The sequence below is a fragment of the Callorhinus ursinus genome, unplaced genomic scaffold, assembly GCF_003265705.2.
Source record: "Callorhinus ursinus isolate GAN/ISIS: 27379988/994484 unplaced genomic scaffold, GSC_fseal_2.0 scaffold108, whole genome shotgun sequence".
NCBI lineage: Eukaryota > Metazoa > Chordata > Mammalia > Carnivora > Otariidae > Callorhinus > Callorhinus ursinus.
In genome coordinates, this window is record NW_027397170.1 from 430,277 (window position 1) to 450,389 (window position 20,113).

At 57.7% G+C, this 20,113-nt stretch overlaps 1 protein-coding gene across 6 annotated transcripts in view; it reads right to left on the minus strand.

Moving 5' to 3' along the window:
* JUP (junction plakoglobin) overlaps positions 1-16,115 on the minus strand; it is a 23,073-nt gene extending 6,958 nt beyond the window's left edge. The window contains exons 1-8 of one of the 6 annotated variants that reach the window (XM_073889477.1): positions 15,963-16,112; positions 8,692-8,877; positions 5,735-5,947; positions 3,835-4,094; positions 3,380-3,618; positions 2,461-2,662; positions 1,318-1,462; positions 1,091-1,194 (exon numbers count right to left, since the gene is read on the minus strand). In XM_073889477.1, the coding sequence (XP_073745578.1) occupies positions 1,091-1,194; positions 1,318-1,462; positions 2,461-2,662; positions 3,380-3,618; positions 3,835-4,094; positions 5,735-5,939 (1,155 nt within the window). In that variant the 5' untranslated portion in view covers positions 5,940-5,947; positions 8,692-8,877; positions 15,963-16,112. Of the gene's footprint in view, positions 1-1,090; positions 1,195-1,317; positions 1,463-2,460; positions 2,663-3,379; positions 3,619-3,834; positions 4,095-5,734; positions 5,948-8,590; positions 8,878-15,340; positions 15,481-15,878; positions 15,899-15,962 lie in introns of those variants that run through there. The other 5 variants (XM_073889476.1, XM_025861851.2, XM_025861852.2 and 2 more) reach the window with 5 other exon arrangements.
* Between the last annotated feature and the right edge of the window lie 3,998 nt (positions 16,116-20,113).

Below are 20,113 nucleotides of genomic sequence, written 5' to 3' on the forward strand. Positions count from 1 at the left end.
GGGGGGGGGGGGAGGAGATGGCCTGACAGGGTCTGAAGCCCACTCAGCTAACAGTCAATGGGCCCTGCCCGCATGCCTCGGAGCCTCCACGCCCGTGCTGCTATTCCACCGGGCAACTGCCGCTCAGAGCGGCTTGCCCACACACCCACAGCCAGTGGGCCGGCTCGGAACCCAGGCCTGCCTCTAAGCTTGTGCTCTTCCCTCCCACCCCCTGCCCCTCTGCGTCCTCAGACCCAGACAGGGCCGGGAGGAAACTGTTGAGGCCACGTGCTTCCGTAGCCCAGCTGGCCTGCTCTTCCTGGCTTCTCACCTTTCTGGGCCTTCGTGCTGCCCTCTCAGTGGTCCCCAGGCCAAATCTAGTTTCAGGGAACATCACTGACCCAGAAGCCCCACTTCTCCCAGGGGGAGCCCCAGGAGCCTTGTGGTAGAACAGGAAGACTCCAGGCTCTGGGATGACACTGCTGAGTCCCAGCTCTGCCATTTACTAGCTGTGACCAAGGGCCATTACATAATCCCCTGGGCCCCCATTTCTTCATCTAACCACCTGGTCCCCTATTCCACCTCTAGCTGTTGAAAGGGGTAAGCGAGCCAATGTCCACAAGTGCCTAGCAGGGTCCAGCACATGGCCGGGACTGAATAAACAGCCTGTTGATGGGGTGCAGGGGGCCTCTTAGGAATGGTAGTCGGGAGGTTGGAAGGAGGGACCAGGAGTCTTGTCCTAAAACTGCATTTTTCCTTAAACTGTGTGTTTAGTCACCAGAGCCCCCAAGCTATCTCCTGGTACATTACTGCTGCTCGCCGCAGGATCTAGGTCAAAACTGTTCCCCAGGGACCACCTGAAGTCCAGCTTAGGAACATCAGCCCCTTCTTCTATTCCCCTTCCTGAATCCTTAACAGCCATTAGAGCCTTAAGCTAAAGGACGGAGGGATTTCAGGGTATTTCCAGCCTCAGCCACAACGGGGCAAGATTTATTGGCCTCAGGCCTCCCATGGCTCCTAAGGTCAGAGTTGCAGACAGGAGCCTGCGTGCGGCAAGAAGGGAGGACGAGGTGGCTGGAGAGGTGGACCCAGGCCCAAACGCCTCCCTCACCTGTTTGGTGGCCACGTCCGATAGGTTGCGCAGGGTCCAGAGGCAGTTCTGTACGAGGCGGGGGCTGTTGCTTGTCAGGTGTTTGCCCAAGGCCTGCATCCCACCTGGGGCAAGGGACAGGGAGCACGTCGACCACGGGGAGCACGGCACCCCAAGCCTGGCTGCTGGACAAGGCCCCCACCCCAGCCGTCCTGGCCACGTGGGCCATCCTTGCAGGCCATACTCACCAGCCTCCACAATGGCAGGCTTATTGCTGGGACACACGGACAGCACTTTGAGCACACGGCTGGTGGTCCAGAGCAGCTTCTCATAACTGTAGTTACGCATGATCTGCACGAGGGCCTGGGGCCCTCCGTTGGCCAGGATGATGAGCTGAGGGGGAGACGGTGGAGAACGAATGTGAGACAGACAGGAAGTATGACAAGGAACAAGGAAAGGAGAGGCGTGACAGAGCTGTCACTACTGAACTTCAGCGAAAACCTGAATAGCTTTTGTGACAACTAAAAATGCCAAAATTTTTGAAAAAAGGATAATACACAATGCTGACAAGGATGAGGTAAAACTGTACTAACAGACACCATCACTACCAACGCTGTAAGTGATACAATCCTTCTGGAAGGCATTTGGCAATCTGGGTAAAAGCCCAGAAATATTAAAAACCCTTAGCCCCACTGATGAAAAAAATTGTCCACGCTTTGGGAAAAGCTGTGTGCCCAAAGATGCTCATTACAGCACTGTTTATAAAGGTAGAAAATCAAAAGCCATCTAAATGCCCTCCCTAAGAATAACGTCTGGGGCCCCCACTTCATGAAATGCTATTTGCCACGATAGAGGGTGATTCTCAAGATACAGAAAAAAAAATGTTAAATACATAGAAAACAGGGGCACCTGGGTGGCTCAGTAGGCTGAGCCTCTGCCTTCAGCTCAGGTCATGATCCCGGGGTCCTGGGATCGAGCCCTGCATCAGGCTCCCTGCTCAGCGGGGAGCCTGCTTCTCCCTCTGCCTCTGACCCTTCTTGTGTGCTCTCTCTCTCAAATAACAAATAAAATCTTTAAAAGAAACACACAGAAAACAGATGCAAAGTTGTACATCTGCCAAGGCTACAACCACGTACAAATACGCCCACAGGACGGCCCTGCAGGAAGCATATGGAGATAGCAGTGGTTGTGTGAGGATGGTGACATTTTTTCCTTTTCCTTTTCCTCAAAATATTCAGGTGTATGATGAAAGATGTACAGCTGCATACACTCACACATTTAACCTAAAAAGGGTAAGGAGGTAACCTAAAAAGTGGCCGGAAGCTGCAGCTGGACAGAAGGTGACGCTCCGGAGGACTGCGGGGCTGGGCTGGGGGCGGCGCGCAGCCCACCTTGCTCTCCTGGTTGCCGTAAGCCAGGAGCTGCAGGCAGTCAGTGGTGATGGCCAGGAACTTGGGGTTGTTCTTGTTGAGCAGGGGCACCATCTTCTGCAGCCCATCTGCCAGGCGCACTGCCATCTTGGCGCCTTCCTGGTAGAGCAGCAGGTTGTGCAGCGTGGTGATGGCATAGAACAGGACCGACTCCACGGGGGAGCTGGGACGACGGGCAGGGTGTTAATGTGAGTCGGGTCCCAAGGGCCTGGCGTGAATGTGGGCTAGCCCCCCGCCACCAGGAAGCCTTCCCCATACCAACACCCCTGTGGAAACAGCCCTTGACGAAAATATCATCGTCCCTTGAGCCCGGCCCCGCTCGGCCCCGAGTGCACAGTGCGCACCACTCCTCTCACTGCCAGGACCACGACTCCCCCTGCGCCCAGGACTGAGCGCACAGTAGGTCTACTAAGGAACTACCACATGGGAGGCCATGTGCTAGAGCGGTCCTGTGAGGGGATCAGGGTATCTCCAACCTCAAGGAACTCACAGCCTGGCATGGATACAAGGAGAAAGACCGATGAACCTCGCAAGCTGGGAAAGATACGGGAGGCAAGGAACTCTCTCTGCTGTTCCCTCTGCCTGGGATACTCTTCCCTTCATCTACCCGGGCCAAGCCCCGCTCACCCGTTGGCACCCTGCTGTTAGAGTGCACAGAGCTCTGAGCAATCTTGGGCAGACCACTCCCTAGCCTATACTGGATCCTGGGGACTAACCTGCTAGTTTCTTACATGCCGCCTCCCCTGCTAGGCCGTGAGAAGCTGAGCCCCAGGACTGGGCATGGGGCTGCACCTGGCACACAGTAGGTCCTTGATAAATGTTGTATGGAAGCCCAAGGGAGGGGAATCCCCAGGATCCTACAGTGAGTAGGGGTGGGTACCTGAGCATGCGGACCAGGGCAGGGATGCCGCCTGACTTGAAGATGGCAAGCAGCCCCTCGCGGTGGTGGGAGAGGTTGTGCAGGATGCTGGTGGTGCAGCGGGCCGTGTCCAGGTCACTGGTGTTCTGCATGGTGCGCACCACGGCCGCCACCAGCTGGGGCGAGCCCATCAGCGCCCGCCGCGACGCCTCTTTCTTGGACAGCTGGTTCACAATCATGGCTGCCTTGGTCACTACCACCTGAGGGGGAGGGGGAGGGATGGGAAAAAGTGAGCAGATGGGCCGGGCCAGCTGCCACTGTGAGATGGAGGGGCCCGGTGAGCCCGTCCAGAGGATTCAGAGGGACCCAGCTCAAACTCTGCCCCGCTGATGCGGCCCGGGGTAGGGGGTCCCCTGTAGACACCTGACCTGTCCCCTCTCTGCCCCGCCCCCACCCTGGCCAGACCCCTCCCGGACCGGGTCCTCATCGTTGAGCAGTTTGGTGAGTTCAGGCAGGGCCCGGGTGGCCAGCTCGGCGTCATCCTGGTAGTTGATGAGATGCACGATGGCTGACTTGAGCAGCTGGGACGGCTCGGCCAGCCGCTGCAGGTTGGTGCTCTGGCCCTCCACCTGGGTGGCCAGCAGCAGTGAGCTGTCTTCCCCTGTCACACCAGGACACATGGCCTCCCGCACCCGCTTGGCTCTGGCCGTCGTGGACATCTGGTACTCCAGGTCACCTGGGGGTGGGGGGCAACGGGCAGGGACTGAGCCATAGGAGGTGCATGGGGAGGTACACTGGGGAGCAGGGCAGGCCTTGTAGACAGCCCACGTGGGTTCTCGGGGCTAGCTGCCACCCCGACCAAGGCCCCAGCGACACCCCTCATGCGGTTCTGCCTCTAACCAGGGGAGGTCACCACCGCCTCAGTTACGTCAGCTGTAAAATGGGGCCCCACCTGTTCCGTCCATCACAGGGAATTCTTATGGGAATTAAATACTAGTTGTAAATTGCTCTGAAAAAAAGGATGTAGTAGTACACACATCCCTACAAAAGTGTTAGTGAATGTTACTATTCATGGGAATAGTTAACCTTTTTTGAGTACTTACTATAGGCTTAGCAGTGAATTAAATGCTTTTCTTATATTTTGTCATTTATCTCATAATAACCCGGTAAGTACTATTATTATCTCCATTTTACAGATGGGGAAACTGAGGCATGGAGAGATTCTAGGAGCCCAAGCTGGGGTCTGAACTCAGACAGCCTGACTCCAGAGCCCAAACCCCAACCCTACACCTCTCCCTTAACAACCAGGTTGAGGTAGCAGGAGACAACCTAGGTCTCCTTTCAACTCTGAAATCTCACGATTCTAATTATATCCTCATCATCTCCAAAGGAGGCAACTCTCCCATTACATAGGCAAGCAAATAGAGGCCCAGAGGGCCACCCAGTATCATACAGCAGATCAGAGAGAAAGGCGGGAGTGTGGGTTTCAGAAAGCAGGAGGTGGGTTCTCAGCTCAGACTCCGGGTTCCACCCCCTGGGTGGGTCCAGAGTCCCACATATAGGTGCCCAAGCTTCCCAGGCATCCCGATGCCCTGGGGGACAGACACACAGAGAGGCAGAAGTTCCACCCTCCAATTAGTTGGGAAGGAGGAGACACCCACAGATCTTTCCCACCTGAATGCTGGGCTTTGAGCTACCAACACAATGACAGGCCCGCCAAGGGGCCCTTGCCTGCTGTCAGGGAGGAGAGCCCCGGGCGCTGAGGCTGAGCTCCGCAGGGCCTGCACCTGTCCCAGCCCACCCCGTACCTGTCCCAGCACTCACAGCTCATCCGGCTCAATGCGTGGCACCCTGGAGGCACCTGTGGACAGTGGTCTAGGGCCCACATACTCCTCTCCCCCCCAGAGAGGCCAGGGTCCCAGCTGGAAGCCCCAGGGCCAGGGGCCAGCAGCTGGGGCCTCAAGCCACCACCCGGCCTCAGGCTATCTGTAGGTCTCCTCCTACCCCCATCGGGAGCCCTGCCTCCCCATCAAATTTGAGGCTCCTGGAGCAAAAGGACCATCTTCCCTGATAGTCCCTGTGGGTCCCCTGAGGGCAATAGTGATGCCTCGACATTATACTATAAGTTCATCGAGGACCAGGACCATGACTTCAGACTGGCAGGAAGGGTCTCTGCTTCCCCTCCATACGAGAGGTTCAAGGAAGAGGAATCCACCGCCCTCTCAGATGGGGGCACCCTGAAGTAGCTGCGCCTCCTCCCTCAGACAGGAGCCCCCTAAAGTCGGCCTCCCTCTGCCCCGACAGGGCCGAGGCTGGCTTTTTGCTGAAGTACTTCCGTGGAACAGTTTCCATTCAAGAGTCCCCGGGGATCCTGACCTTGGCTCTGGGGCACCTGGGTGTAGGTGGTGGTCTTCTTCAGTGTGTACTGGCGCCCACAGGCCTCATCCTCTTCCATGACGCCCTTGCTACTGACCGAGGGCACACAGGTGTTGGCACCCGAGTGGATGCCAGAGTCATAGGTGTACGTCTGCTGCCACTCAGTCACCTTGATGGGTTGTTCGATCAGGTTCATCACTTCCATGGCGGCTGCTGGGGACACAAAGGAGGGACAGGAAATCAGCTGGCTCCGGGGAGGCATCCCATGATCTGGCCCAGCCCCCAGCTTCAGCCCATCCCCAGGCCCAGGGAGGGACTGCCCACATTGGGATACCCAAGTGTGAGTCCTGGGCTTAGATCTCTAACCTCCAGCCCAGGGGGGAGCGAGCCCTATGGGCAGTGCGGCAGTAAAGAACCAGATGCCCCCAACCCAGCCCTGGGCTCACTCACCTTGCTGTCCCCACCCAACACTCCCGGAGCAAAAGGCACTCAGGACCTCCAGCAGCTTCTGGGGTCCTGCAGACCCACCCCCGTGCATGGGGCTCTCTGGGAAAGTCTCTGGTGAGGTACCTACACCCCAAGCATTGGACAGGAAACTGGGCGGGGCAGGGAGGCAGTCTGACAGGTTTCTCTGGAGAGCCCTGGAGGCTGCTGGGAGCCGTCAAAGGCTCCCTTGGAGACTCCAGGATCTCAGGATCTTTCCTGAAGATGGGGCGAGGATCACAAGTGACCCCAGAGGCCCAAGCCCTGAGATCCCTGTCTCCCCAGCACCCCAGCTCCTAGAAGCCTTTTCCAGAATTCTGAGCCCCACTGACCAGTTCCAGTATCAGCCACATACTACTGGGCCAATTCACCTCTCCGTAGAGCCCAACCCTCATCTGCAAAATGGGGTAACACCACATCCCTCGCAGGCTGTCGTGAAGGCTGGATTTGTAAAAGACCCAGCCTGGTGCCAGGCACATAGTAGGTGCTCAGTGTTGGTGGCCGGTGGCCACGTAGCAACACTGTCTCTCCCTCGGAGGGGTTTTCTCACTTCCTCTCCTCCTAGAACCCAGACTAGAGATAAGGGGTGGGGCAGGCCTCGGGAGGGGTGTCACTGCTATTCAGGTACCCCTTCCTCCCCCTGCAGAGACTTGGGGGCACTTGAGGTTCATGAATTGCTGGGCCCTACTGTGGACCCCTGGTGAATTCTCACTTGGTCTGTTGGGCTTCCCTGTCTCGGGAGCTGACCTCCAGAGTCCAGCCCCTGGGAGGAGAGGCAAGGGAAGCTGTGCTCCAGGGAGGGCCTGCCCCATGCCAGAGCATTCATGAACGCCATCATCCGCACAAGCGGGTGCTCCCCCCTTTACGGACAGGGAAACTGAGGCTCCACCAGGGGAGGTGGCACAGCAGAGAAATGGCAGAGCTGGGACCAGGCAGAGGCGTGAGGGACACCCCAGTCTGTGGCCTCTGCACACGCAGTGTGGCCTCACACAGCAAACAGACCACAGGCCGGTCCACCCACAAAGGTGGACGCGACGCAGCCCCTCAAACCTATTGTCCCCATCGTGACAGGGAAGTGGGTAAGGCCCAGGGTGGTTCAGCTGGCTCAGGCTGGCCCCACCCCAGGAACAAAGATCAGCCGGGTATGTCTTCCAGGGCCACCCTCAAGGAGGAGGATGAATGATCCTCAGGCCTCCCTGCCTTTTATGGTGACACGGGCTCCTTCCCTGCCTATGAGCGCACCTGAACAGGCAGAGGCAGGAGCCAGACTGGCTCCCAGCCGCCTCCTTCCTCTCCTCCCTTCACCCCAAGTGACTCAGAGTTTCGAGCTGATAAACAGAAGCAGGCCCAGAACGCACCAGACAGCAGGCTGGGTGCCACCAGCTGCACCCAGCTGCTTCCCAGGCACTGGCTATTTCAGGAGGAGCCCCCCGCCCCCACCCTAACCACACACTGGAGGTGGGAGAGAGAAAGAAGAGAGAAGTTTGGAGAAGAGAGCCTGTCACAGAGCCGCCCCGGGGGGAGGAGAAAACCCCGGGGAGGAGGCCTTGGACATCCCAGTGCTGCCGAAGGGAGGTAAAACCCCAGCAGGACATAAGAGCTGCCCTGACCCTGTAAATGCCGCTAGGCCAGGCAGAGGGCGGAGCCCACATCTGGGCGCTGAGCCTTATAGTCAGATCTGCTCAGGACAAACTGGAAATGTCCAGCCCCGATCATAAGAACACTCCATCTGAGCCAGGAAGAGCCCCTCCCCAGCAGAGACCGCCGCCTACCCCTGGGGCTTCTCAGCCCAGCCAGAGGGGCGCAGGCCTCACCCTGAACCTCAGAGATCACCCCCCACCACCACCACTTGCCAGTCCCATATCCACGGGGACCACCGAGGTCAAGGCTGGCCACAGGAGGGGCATTTTCCCAGCAGGCCCCTCACCAACCCCCCACCGCCCACCCCTCTACCGCCCACCCCACCCCCCCCGCCAGCCCCAGGCCTGGAGCCAAGAGAAGCTGAGGGCTGGCGGCTGCCCAGGGCAAGACAGAAGCCACAGGGAGGTCAAAGGATCCATGGGGGAAGGGACACTCAGCTGCTTTTACTGTCAAATGAATCTCACGCTTCCCTCAAAGCCACCCTGGCGGGCATTTATCCGCGCCCAATTTCCAGTTGAGAAGACTTGAGACACCACCCTGAGAACAGGGCAGCGCTCTGCTCAGATAGGGTCGGCCTCGCTGCACACCGGCGTCCAGCCCGCTAAAAAGGGCTGCTCCCTTGGCTCCTAACAGGGGACGCCCTGCGGTCAAGGCGAGCGGGTGGCTGGGGCGTGGGTAGAGCGGAGCCCCTTGCGAGCAGGCGGAGAGGCTGGGGAGGCCAGGGGGACTCACAGCTGGAGGCAGAGCACCGGCTACGAAATCAGGCGTCCCAGGCCCTGGTCCTGGTCCCAGCTCTGCCACAAGCTTACTGGTGTCCTTAGACGATTACTTGCCCTCTGTGCTTCATCCACAGAAAGAGTGGCCCAGCTGATCTCAGAGGAACGTTGGTATCTAAGACTCCCGCTTCCCAAGACAGACAAGAGAAGGCTGAGGGTGGGCCAGGGCAGGGACGGCACACAGTTCAAAGAGGACACACACCAGAACGCTTCTCGAGGAAAGGATTCCGGGGTGAGCTCCTCCTACAGGAGGAAGGCTAGGAGTCAGACCTCAGGCAGGACTGACAGGCCGCCCCACCTTCCTCCTCACCAGCTCCCAGGAGAACCAGGGGAATTCTATCACCAAAAAACAAAAGTGCTGTTTGGGCAGTTCCCAGGGTGGAGGGGGCCGCACCCAGCTTGGTCTCGCGCCTCTCCACCCTGGACCCGGCACGGGACCTGCCACAATGCCCCCCGGACAGAGCCAGGGTGGAAGCGGGCGAGACAGGGACGGGCCCTGCCCACGCGCTCCGGCCAGAGCCAGACACGGGGGGCCTTTGTTTAGCAGCATGCTCTACTGTGGGCAACACAGGCGGCCGAAGCCAGCTCCAAGATCACAGCATGGGGTGGGGACAGCACCGGCGACAGGAAGAGGAGCCCGGGCCCCAGAGAAGGCGCGCCAAGGAGCCTGCCCACAGAGGTCCACACTGGGTAGGAGTGTGCAGGCGAGCTTTGGACACACCCTCCCCTTCATTCCTGCTTCCTCCCCGGTGTGGCCACCTCAGCAGGCTGCCCTCTGGGCACTCTAAGTCCAAGACGGCCCAGGGACAGTGTGGTCCAGTCCTGACACTCAAAATAACTGCCACGGGGGCGGGGGGGGGAGGGGCTGGCCGGCTCAGTCGGAGGAGTGAGCAACTCTTGACACCGGGGTTGTAGCTTCTAACCCCACGTTGGGTGTAGCCATTGCTTAAAAATAAAATGTTTTTTGAAAACTAAATAAACAAAAACAAAAACACCCTGCCACCAACCTACCGCAGGCCCCTGCCCCCACCAGCACCGCCGTCAGTAAAACAGGGTCAGTAAAACACCTAGAAACAAGGGCCGGAATCGGCCGCCCAGGAGGCCTGCTGGAAGGAGGCTTAGACACACTGCATGAGGGAGCTAGAAGAGCAGGCAGGGCCCTCTAGAAGTTCCTTGGGCCAGAGGCCAGCAGCCGTGCACATGCTCAGTGACACGGGCTCAGTGACAGAGGAGGGGGCCTGTGGGCAGGGCAGGAGAACCTGGGAGTCAGGAGAGGGGATCCTTCCAGCCCCACCACTCAGTGGCTATGTGCTCTCGGGCAAGTCACCCGATTTCCTTAAGCCTCATGTTCCTCATCTGCAAAGAAGAGATGATCAAGCTCTCCTTTCTTGAGACCACGTGTGGTTCATGGATCTCACACAGCCGTGACCGCGGAAGCCCTCTGTCCACAGTAAAGGCCCAGGCCAGCTTTCTTCTGTTAGCCAAGCCAAGGCATGGCAGAGGAGGAGGCCAGCAGAGTCGGGCCTGGCAAGGGGGCCAGCAGCCGGCCTGCTTTTTGGGGCCCAGGACCAGTGAGGGTGTCTGCCTCCCAGCCCCAGGCCTGAGCCCCAGGAGTGGGGTAGGGTGTGGCTGGGGAGGAGGAGTTATGTCCGGTCCAGGAGGGGAGACACTGCTCTGCCCACTGCCCTCTGCTCTCTCCTCTCTCCCCAGTCACATGAGCAGCTTCCTGCATCCAGGGGTGGCCAGGCCAGTCAGGCCGGGACATTCCCCACATAGCAGTCCCAGGAGAGAGGCTGGGCTGAGCAGGGTCACCAGCCCCCACCCTTCCCCACTGCCTCTGACTCCAGCAGAGCTTTGGCCAGCGCTCCCAAGAACAGACAGAAACAGACCCTAGAAAAGTAGAGACAGATGTGACTGCTTCCCTTGAGAGCCCCGTCTCCCCCATCAGGCTGGGGCTTCCCAGCTAGGCCTCTCCCGTCAGACTGGTGGCCCCAGCAGCAAACACCCCACAGACGAGAGGTTCCTTGACAGATTCTGTAGTCTCTCCTTTCAGAATGGTCATTCCGAGCAGGCAGAGACCGAAATGGGCGCCACATATGGCCAGGGCCCTGGGGACAGGAGAAGACAGAGGAGCCCATCCTCCTGGATGCTTCCAGAGGAAAACCCTCACTTCCGGGCCGGTCTGGAGGACAGCCCAAGCTGCGGCCCAGGACTCACTGGGGGTGGGGGAGGCTCAGGTCAGGCCGTCCCAGCTGCTGTTTGTTTTCTTCCTTCTGGGCTCCTTCCCAAAGCAAACAAACCAGGGTGGGAAAATGAAGGGGACTTGGAAGAGAGGGAAATGCAGGGCCAGGTGGCTCGACCCTGAGGACCTCCCGGCTCCCCTGCAGAGGACTCCAGCTGGAGCTCCTGTCTCTGCTGGTGACCCTTTGTGGGCAAAAACCCAAACTGGCGGATCACCCCAAACCAGGGCTCCTGAGAATGGAAACACACCGCACCCAGCCTCAAGAAACAGCAAAGGGTTGACTTTGTCAGTGAGGCCTCACACACCAGGGCTTGCAGGGGGGCTGGGCAGCCCTGACCCCAGCTGGCATCCTCTCCTTAGGGGGTGATGCCCCAGGGTTTCATTCTGCAGCAATCTGCCTGACCCTCTCCCGGAAGCACAGGGTCCTGGGATCGAGCCCCCCATCAAGCTCCCTGCTCAGCTGGAAGCCTGCTTCTCCCTCTCCCACTCCCCCTGCTTGTGTTCCCTCTCTCGCTGTGTCTCTCTCTGTCAAATAAATAAAATCTTTAAAAAAAAAAAAAAAGAAACAAACAAGAAAAGAGAGGGAAAGAAATGTTAGTGGTGGGATTATGGATGATTTTTTTTTCTTCTCTTGTAAACTTTTCTAAACTTTCCAGTTATTTTTTACAATGATCAGATGTTACTTTTTCAATCAAGAGGGAGAAGGTGTCAGAGAGTCCAGCCTCCTCAGCACCCCCAAATAAGCATACTGATTGCCCAGCCCCATCCCAACTCTGCCTGTCCCAGACACTCAGCCCAGTGTCCCTACAGTGGGAAGGAAAGCAGACCTGTGAACCCACACTCTGCAGGTCACAGAGGGCAGAGCTTCTTGTCCTGAGGGCCCCCAAAGGCTAAGGTGCCAGGAGGCTGAGCAAAGAGCTTTCTCTTCAGGCCTGGCCAAGGAAGTTGCTAGAAATTGGGGCAGTCCATGCCCCCAGACCACCATCAGATTCAACCATGTCCCGGGAGAGAGGCCTCAAAATGTCACTTGCAGGGACACAAAGCTGGGTGGCCTGCCCCAGCCACACCTCTCTTTCTCTTCACAGGGGTCACTGGGCCAGCCGGCTCACGGATACCTGTCCCTCTTACTGCCAAGGACTCTCTTCTCCCAGAAGACACCACCCTGCGAGTTACCCCAGGGACCCCAACAGACCTCAGACTGGCTCCAAAGGTACTGACTCCTGCCTGCCCTCTCTCCTGGGCACAATGGCCCTCCTCCAGCTCCCGCAGACAGACCCCTCCTTCCTCCGCTTCAGAGAAGAGTCACCTCTGACCTTCCATCTCTCCCTCTTACTCAGCAATGCAAGAGCTCATCTCTAACAGACAGGAAGTCCTTCCTCCTGTCTAGCCTCCATTCCTTCCCTAAGAGCATCAGTCCCCATGGCTCTTGCATCCCCAAGGGTGATGGAAAACCACAAGCCCAGCACCCTCTTTATAGCGTCAGTCAGGACTGAGATCATTCTCTTTCCTTCTCTGTCACATCAAGTCCCCTCAGCCTTCTCTTCTCCAGGATCAATAATCCCCATGCCCGGGGGCCCCTCTTGACCTCAAGGGATCCAAAAGCCCAGTGCTGACAGGCTCAGTGCCCAGGCTGCACCCACACAGAGAGAGGCCCCATTTCCCAGACCCATCTGGTGTCAGGTGCCCGGCTGGCAGAGGTGCCAGAGCCAGACAGGTCTGAGAGGGCAGTGACACCAGCCCCTCCCTCAGGGACCAAGGCTCTGGCTGACCACACCCCATCACCAGAAAGGCCCTCCCAGGCTCCCGGGCTCCCGGGCTCCGGGGCTCCCAAGCAGAGGACAGCCAGCTCTTGGCCCCAGAGCAGCCAGGCAGTACTGACTGGCACAATCCTACAGCCCAGTGGCCCAGTCCTAAATCTGACTCTCATTTCTCTCTCCTCCCCAGGGACCAGGCTCCCCTTTATGTTGGCACAGCCCCAGCCCCAGGCAAAGCAGGAGGCCCTACTCCCTATATAGGGACAAGCCCAGAACATCCCAGGATCTGGCCCGGGGCAAGCCAGGAGGCAGCAGCAGCTTTGACCCCTGCCCTCCTCTGCCCTACCAGCCTCCTCCACACATGGCCACTGCCCCTGGCCTTGGGGAGATGGCCCCCTCCCCCAGGAACTAAAAACCAAGCCATGGAAGTTTCAGAGGGCTGGAGGCTAGGACATGAGTCACCCCCTCCTGACCAACCTGCCCCCACCTTCACCACCCACACAAACCTGGCTGGGTCATTTAGAATTCTCCTCTCCCCAAACTCCCAAGCAGAGGCTCTCAAAGAGCAGTAGCAGGTTCTTCCCAGAGCTGCAGTGGGGTCATACATGATACAGCAGGATGGGCTCTGGGCTTGGAACCAGAGGACCCAAAGGCTAGTCTTGACCCTGCATGGGTCTCGATGTGCATCTTTGGGCCAGTTACTTAACTCCCCTGAGTTTCAGTTTCCTCATCTGCCAAACGGGGTAATGATACCTGCCTCTAGGGACTGTCGTCAGGAATAAGTGAGAACACTCAAAGAAAAGTGCTGGTATCTGTAAAGTCCTCCCGTGCATTTTTAATTACCATTTGTCAAGTACTTATTGGGTCGTGGGTATTACTCCCATTTTGCAGAGGTCACTGAGGGACCTCACCAAGGCCACACAGGTAATGAGTGGCAGAGCCGAGATTCAAACCCAGCTCAGTCCACGCCCATTTCACTGTGCTCAGAACTGGCCCACCGCCCTTCCACTGACAGTCCAATCACCCCATCCCATTCTCAGGTGGATCTTCTCCCCAACCCCTCATCGGGACCTGCCCCTCAAGCCTCCAGCGGGGACCCTCAGCGGGGAGCCTCAGTGCTGGCAGCCAGAACAGAGGTTCCAGAGGGAATGGGGGTGGGGCAGGGTGGAGAGGGCTCCTGTCACCCAAGCTGGTGCTTGATCTAGCAAGAAATGACTCATTGGATCCTACCTTTCCCCCTTCTACCTCCAGTCCGAGAACCACCAGTTGCCACCAGGCACCTCCTAGCAAGACTTCCTCAGTATTATCTTTTGATCAGTCACAGACCAGATTAGCTAAACTAATCATTTAACCAATGTAATTACAATGCCTTCCCCTCCTCCACTTGGGCACACAGAAGAAGGAAAACAGGTTATTTTTGCCCAAATTCCATAACATTTGGCTCCCCAAAGGTACACTACCCATTAGAAAAGAAGGATGGGGTTCCCTCCTCAGCCTCCCCCTAACTCAGGGCACTCCATGGGGATGGGTCTGACCCCTGCCCACTCCCCCAACTTCAACCCGGAAAGAGGTGGTAGGGTCTTCCCAACTGAGTCAGGCCAAGCAACCCTGATCCCCTCCATACTCCCCTCACCCCCGGACTGAGGGAGAGCCCGGCTCTTACATTTCCCCTCCGGTCCCCAAGGAGGCTGGCGTCCAAATCCCCGCAGAAAGACCACACTTCAGATTTTTAAAAACCAGTGCTGAGAGCCTGGTGATCTCCAGCTCTGCCCAGGGAAGGGGCTCTCAGGAAATTGGGGTGAAGGGAGCCTTCACGCAGCTCTCCTGAAACCTTCTGCCGCACAGCCTGTTCCACTCACCCCACCCCGCTCTCAGAAAGGGGTGGCCGGGAGACAGACTGCAACAGCCTCCAGGAGGAACGCACCTTCAAACCCAGAAATCAAATGGAAACCAAACCCCAAGCTCCACACTCTCCGGCCTCAAAGACCAGCCAGCTATATAAGGTGGGGGATGGGGCGGGGGGGGAAGGCCAGAACAATCGCTCCCCCCACCCTCATCAGTTTGGCGGCCCCACCCCCATTCCTGGGGAGGGGGCAAAGCTTGGGAGAGAGCCACTGGCGCAGGCCTCAAGCGAGGGGGTGTGGTGGTCCCCGGAGGCAGGAAGAGAAGGAAGAAGCTGCTTCCCCTTTGGCCCACCCCCCCACCCCTGCCCCCACCTCGGGCCCCAGGGGCCCAGCAAACAGGATGGAGGTGGGGGCAGGGAGGATAGGGTCAGAGCGCAGGCACTGGCCCTGGCTCAGCCGGGCCGACTCGGGGAGGGGGCTTTGTCCCAAGACGGACCCCCTAAGCCTGGGGGGAAAACCCTTGGGCAAGGAGGCAGTTAAACCCGCAGAGAAAGCTGCCGTGAATACTTCCTCCTAGAAAGTTTGTTTGGGGTGATTTTTTCGACAGTAAGAGGTTAGAGGAGAAGAGTAGTCCTGTTCCCCTGCCGACGTTCTGGAAGCAGCAGCTACTGGAAACTGGGCCAAGGAATTCTCCAACCAGGCACTACCCCTCCGCTCAGACCCCAGTCCAAGCCACGGGTGCCAGACACCAGCTGGGCGCGCAGCCGGGCCCTGCGCCAGTCCCGCTGTCATCCCATCCCACCTCCGATGGCGGAGCCCTAGCCCGGCACCCACCGGGGCGGAGGGAGGCGCCGCAAGTACAGTACCTATGAGGCCGGGGCGCTGGAGAGCTGGGCCTCTGCACTCCGAGTGCTCACCTGCTCCGCAGGTGGGGCCCGCGACGCTGAGAAAATGTGCGCTCGGCCCCCACGGTCGGGCAAGCCGGGCGCAGACAATAGGGCCCCACCCAAGCCTGGGGGAGTAGAGAGGGAGGGAAAGCGAAGATGACGCGTGAGGTGGGGTGAGGGTGGCCCCAAAGACACCAGCGGCAGCAAGTTTCCCGAACTGTACATTCCTGACTACAGAGTGAGCCCTGGGACGCGGAGGAGCCAGGCAAAGTCTCCCTCAACAAGAGTCAGGGCGAGAGTCGGGGACGCGGCATCGGGTGAGCTCCACCGGCCGCAGGTCAGGCGCGACCCCAGAGGCACCTGCCCTCATCCCTCCCCGCCCTTCTCTGATTTCCAGCTCACGCAGCCCCCAGCGCACAAGGCCGGAACCTCGCTCCCCCTGAGTCGCCGCGCCCAAGGACCCCAGCGCGCCCCCTGCCGCCGGTGCAGGGTGGCGCTCCCTGGCTCGCTCCCTCACCTGCCCGGAGACGGCGGGGATCGGCCCCTCGGCCGCTCGCCGCCCTTCCCTCGCCCCAGCGATCCCTGCCCCGATCGTCCGCACCTGCTTGTGGAGCCTGGCCGGGCTGGGTGTAGGGGTCGGGCCGGGCTGGGAGCCGGCGCGGGCAGCGAACTGAGCTGGGCGCGCTCGGGCGGCGGCTGCTCCGGACTCTGGCCAAAGCAGCAACTCAGTAACCGAACAAAAGGCGAAGGGACCTGACAGCCAAGCCACGCCTCTCGCCCCCTCGAAGCTCCGCCCCTGAGGGAAACGCCCACCCGCTGAGGAGGGTTCACTGGCTGCCTCTCCAGACTGTCCCATCGAGGGGCGGAGCCTCGCGCCCAGTCCTCTTCCACCGCCGCCTCTGTTTATCCGCTGGCCATTGGCCCCAGGGACTGCTAGTCGGCTCTGGGGACGGCCTCCAACTTGAGGTTCCATCCTCACTCCGCACCTATTGGCAGATAGAAGGTTACTTCCTCCTGATTGGGCAAGGGATTGTCAGTAAGACTAGGGAAAGAACCAATGGGAAGGATGGGGTGTGTCTTGCCCCACCCTAGCTCTGAGCAGGTGAGACTCATTACTCTCCCCTTCCCCCTACCTGTCCAACAGGTGAGTCAGGAGGCGCCATGGGAAAGGACAGACGCCTTTACAGGCCAGCCAACTCAGCGTCAGGCATGATGCTTCTTTGGGCTTATTCACCCTTGCCACAGAGGGATAATAACCTATTTGTATAGCATTTCATAGGCTTTTTTTTCTAGGTTGGGATTTTTTTCCCCAAAGACAGAGTGCTCATGAGATTTTGAATTAGAAGGCCTGGGTTTGGGTTCTGCCACTTAGTAGCTATATGATCTCAGCCAGTTACCTCATCTTTCATCCTGTTTTTCTTCATCTGTAAAATGGGTACATTAGCTGTATCTGTCTCATGGGGGGGTGCGGGAATAAAATTAAGGTTTGTGAAATCATTTGGACAACCGCTAAATGTTAGAATTTAAAGATATGGAGGGTTTTTTTTTTTAATTCTCATGACAATTCTGAAAAAAAATTAGGACAATAAAATGAGCCTCATTTCAACGATGGGGAAGCTGAAATTCAGAGAAGTCACAAAACAACAAAGTGGCATATCCTACACTAGCACCCCTTTCTTCTAATTTCAAGGCCCACCAAATGCATGCGCTCCTGGTGGAATAACAGCATAGACATAAAATGTCAAAAGCCGCGGGGAGGGGTGGGGGGAAAGGCAAAAGCAAATATTCTGGGCAGAGACAGAAGAGCAAAGATTTGGGACAAAGAGAAAGTAGTGGTGGGTTTGGGAAAAAAACAGGCATCGGATCTAAAGGAAATCAACACTAGCATAAAAGAAATGGGGCAGCAGCCCCCTCAGTGGTGGAAGATTATGGGTTAGTGATCAAAAAGAACTTCCCAATAGGCAAACAAGTTATGAAGACAAGGGTCTTTCCGTGCTGTGGTTAATGAAATGGGTGCCTGCTCTCGTGGATGTACGGTCTGCTGAGCTTACTACAGACATTCATTCAAGGCACCAGATGAGACTCTGGTAACACAGAAAACCACAATGATCCCAACCCTCGAAGGGTTCCGGGAGAGCTAAGTGTAAACAGGTCACCTTAGCCACTCAGTGTGTGGGAATTGGGGGAGTGGTTGTCACGAAAATGTCCTCCCTCAAACAAGTTCTATAGTCCCAAAGCTAGCGCCCAGGGTGGGCTGGGTGAAGGCACGCCAGCAGTATACTTGACCACTTTCCCACCAGAGAAAGGAACGATGGCCAAAACAGTCTCACTTCTGAGGCTTGTGCCATCCAGGAAGCCTTCCTGGAGGGGGCCAGGGAGACATCAACATCCTTAACCAGGTACCATCCCACATGTCAGGGCCACTGCCCTTCACTTAGTTTCCTTGACTCCCCCTCCTCTTTTCTGAGTATCTTCCTCCCTACCTTATCCTTGCCCACCCCCCTACCTGCTCCCCCCAACCCCCAGCCAGGCTGTACAGTGGTCAGCCCTCACCGTAGGAGGAATAGAGCTCCCAGCCCTAGGGGTTCACTTCCTCCCTGTCCCTACTCTCCCCATCCCCTGCCCATTTCCCCACCCCCAGCCCTGCCCACAGACACACACACACTTCCCAGACTGGAGCTGACTTCACTCTTTCCTTCCTCTCTTCCTCTCTCTGCATACAGGCTGGTTGACGACAGAGAGGTAGGAGAGCCTGGTGGAGCAGGGGGGCACAAATAGGGCTTCAGAATAAAGCCTCTGTGTATGTGTGTGTATCTCCCCAGAATGTTCCCTGCATGTCAGCCTGAACAAGCTGCAACATGCTGGCCCCAAAGCTAAGCATCAGGCTGGGACTGGGTGGAGGCACCACCCACAGCAGCAAGAAAGACTGGAATAAGAGCTGTGACTCCTCCCAGATCAAGGGATTTTTGGCACATTTATTAAGCACCTACTGTGTGCCTGCCAGGCACTGAGGATTCATCTGTAGGATACAGAAAAGAATCAGAAAATGATGTTTACTACAATGAGCTGCCTGTGTAGAGGATTTGGTCTCAAGGGGCGAGGAGGTGCCTAGGGACAGGGATGAGAGTCACTGTGGCCACAGTCTCCCCGGTAGCTTGAACTTGAAGGACAGGCCACAGGAACATCTTACCCAGTCCCCTTCCTCCAAGCCCTTAAAGGCAGGGGTTGCTCTGACAAATCTCCAGGAAAGGAGAGTCTCCAGATATTATATGAATACCCTTGTCTCCTTTTAGGCTAAATTCCTTATGTCTAGCTTCACTTCGTATTACTGAATTTTAAGCTCATTTATCTTGCCCAGAGCTCGCGGTGGAAGCAGAGTCCTTGGGCCACGAAGAACACAAATGGTTAATGCAACCTTGCAGCTGTCTGGGTTCACAGAGCAAAGAAGGAAAGGGCATCAAGGGGCTCATCCCAAGCTGCCCCGGAGACGGAAGTTACCAGCAAAGAGGTTTGTGATGCGGGTCCAATGTTGGGGGGGGGGGAGTTGGGAGGGTGGGGGCCCGGGAGGTGCTTCCCTGGGGGAAGGCGAACAACAGCCAGGCCGCTCTCCTCAGCTCATCCTCTGCAGGCCTCTGGGCCGCATAAGGAAGTGGGAGAGATGCTGTTGTCTTCCATCTCGGCCCCCTCTCTGTCAGGGATTTAGATGTGCAAAAGCCACATACACAACCATCTGCACTCATACCTCCGGGATATACACTGACGGGCCTAGATTTAGACATACAAACACCAGGCACGGCAGCACTCTCCCCCCAAGCGTGCGCGCACGCACACACACACACACACACACACACACACACACACACACCCTTCTTCCCTCCTCTTTGACCCAAAGTGGCCGCAGGGATGGCCACCTCTATAAAAGAAGATGGGGGGCACCTGAGTGGCTCAGTCGGTTAAGCATCTGACTTCAGCAGGCCATGAACTCGGGGTCCTGGGATCGAGCCCCACAGCAGGCTCCCTGAAATTTTTAAAAAAATCTTATAGAAGATGGAGTGAACAGATGGGTGGCTAAACTTCAGGCTGATGACGTTGCCCTTCCACAGCAGGAAAAATACAGACAACTGCAAGCTACTCCTTGGGGAGCAGACTGGAATCAAAGGCAACGCACAGAGCAAGGAGCATCTTGAGCGCCAGCCTTCTTTCGGCTCTGGGGCAGAGCCATCCACAGGCGTGGGGAAGGGGCCTCAGCCCTGGTCCTCCCACAGGGTGGGGGGGTGCGGGGGACAGCACCCTTCCACACAGGAACAAGGGGAGGAGCCTACACAGCCTTCATCCCTCTCTCCTTTGAGACCACACTCTGGACGGGGAAACCGGAATTCCCTGCCCAGAGCTGACCCTGCTTGGGTGGACTGTAGTTCTCTTGTTCTGGCTCTTTCTCCTGAGAATGGACAGAAGCAGCATGCGTGTTATGTGCACACTTGGGCCAAGGGGTGACAGGGGCAGGGGTGGGGGAGGGATGGACACGGAGGACATGCTGCTGGGGTATCTACACACATATGCTGGAAGCCCTTGGTCATGTACTGGTGAGTGGGGAGCCAGCGGTGCAAAGGGAAGGGGACATGGCCCAGGTACTGGGGGTCGGGGAACAGTTACCCCAGGCTGCTGTGTTCTGAGAAGGAATCAGAACTCTCAGTTCCATCCTGGCCCTTCAGGTGGCTGTAGGGGTATACTTGTCAAGGTATACCTTACTTG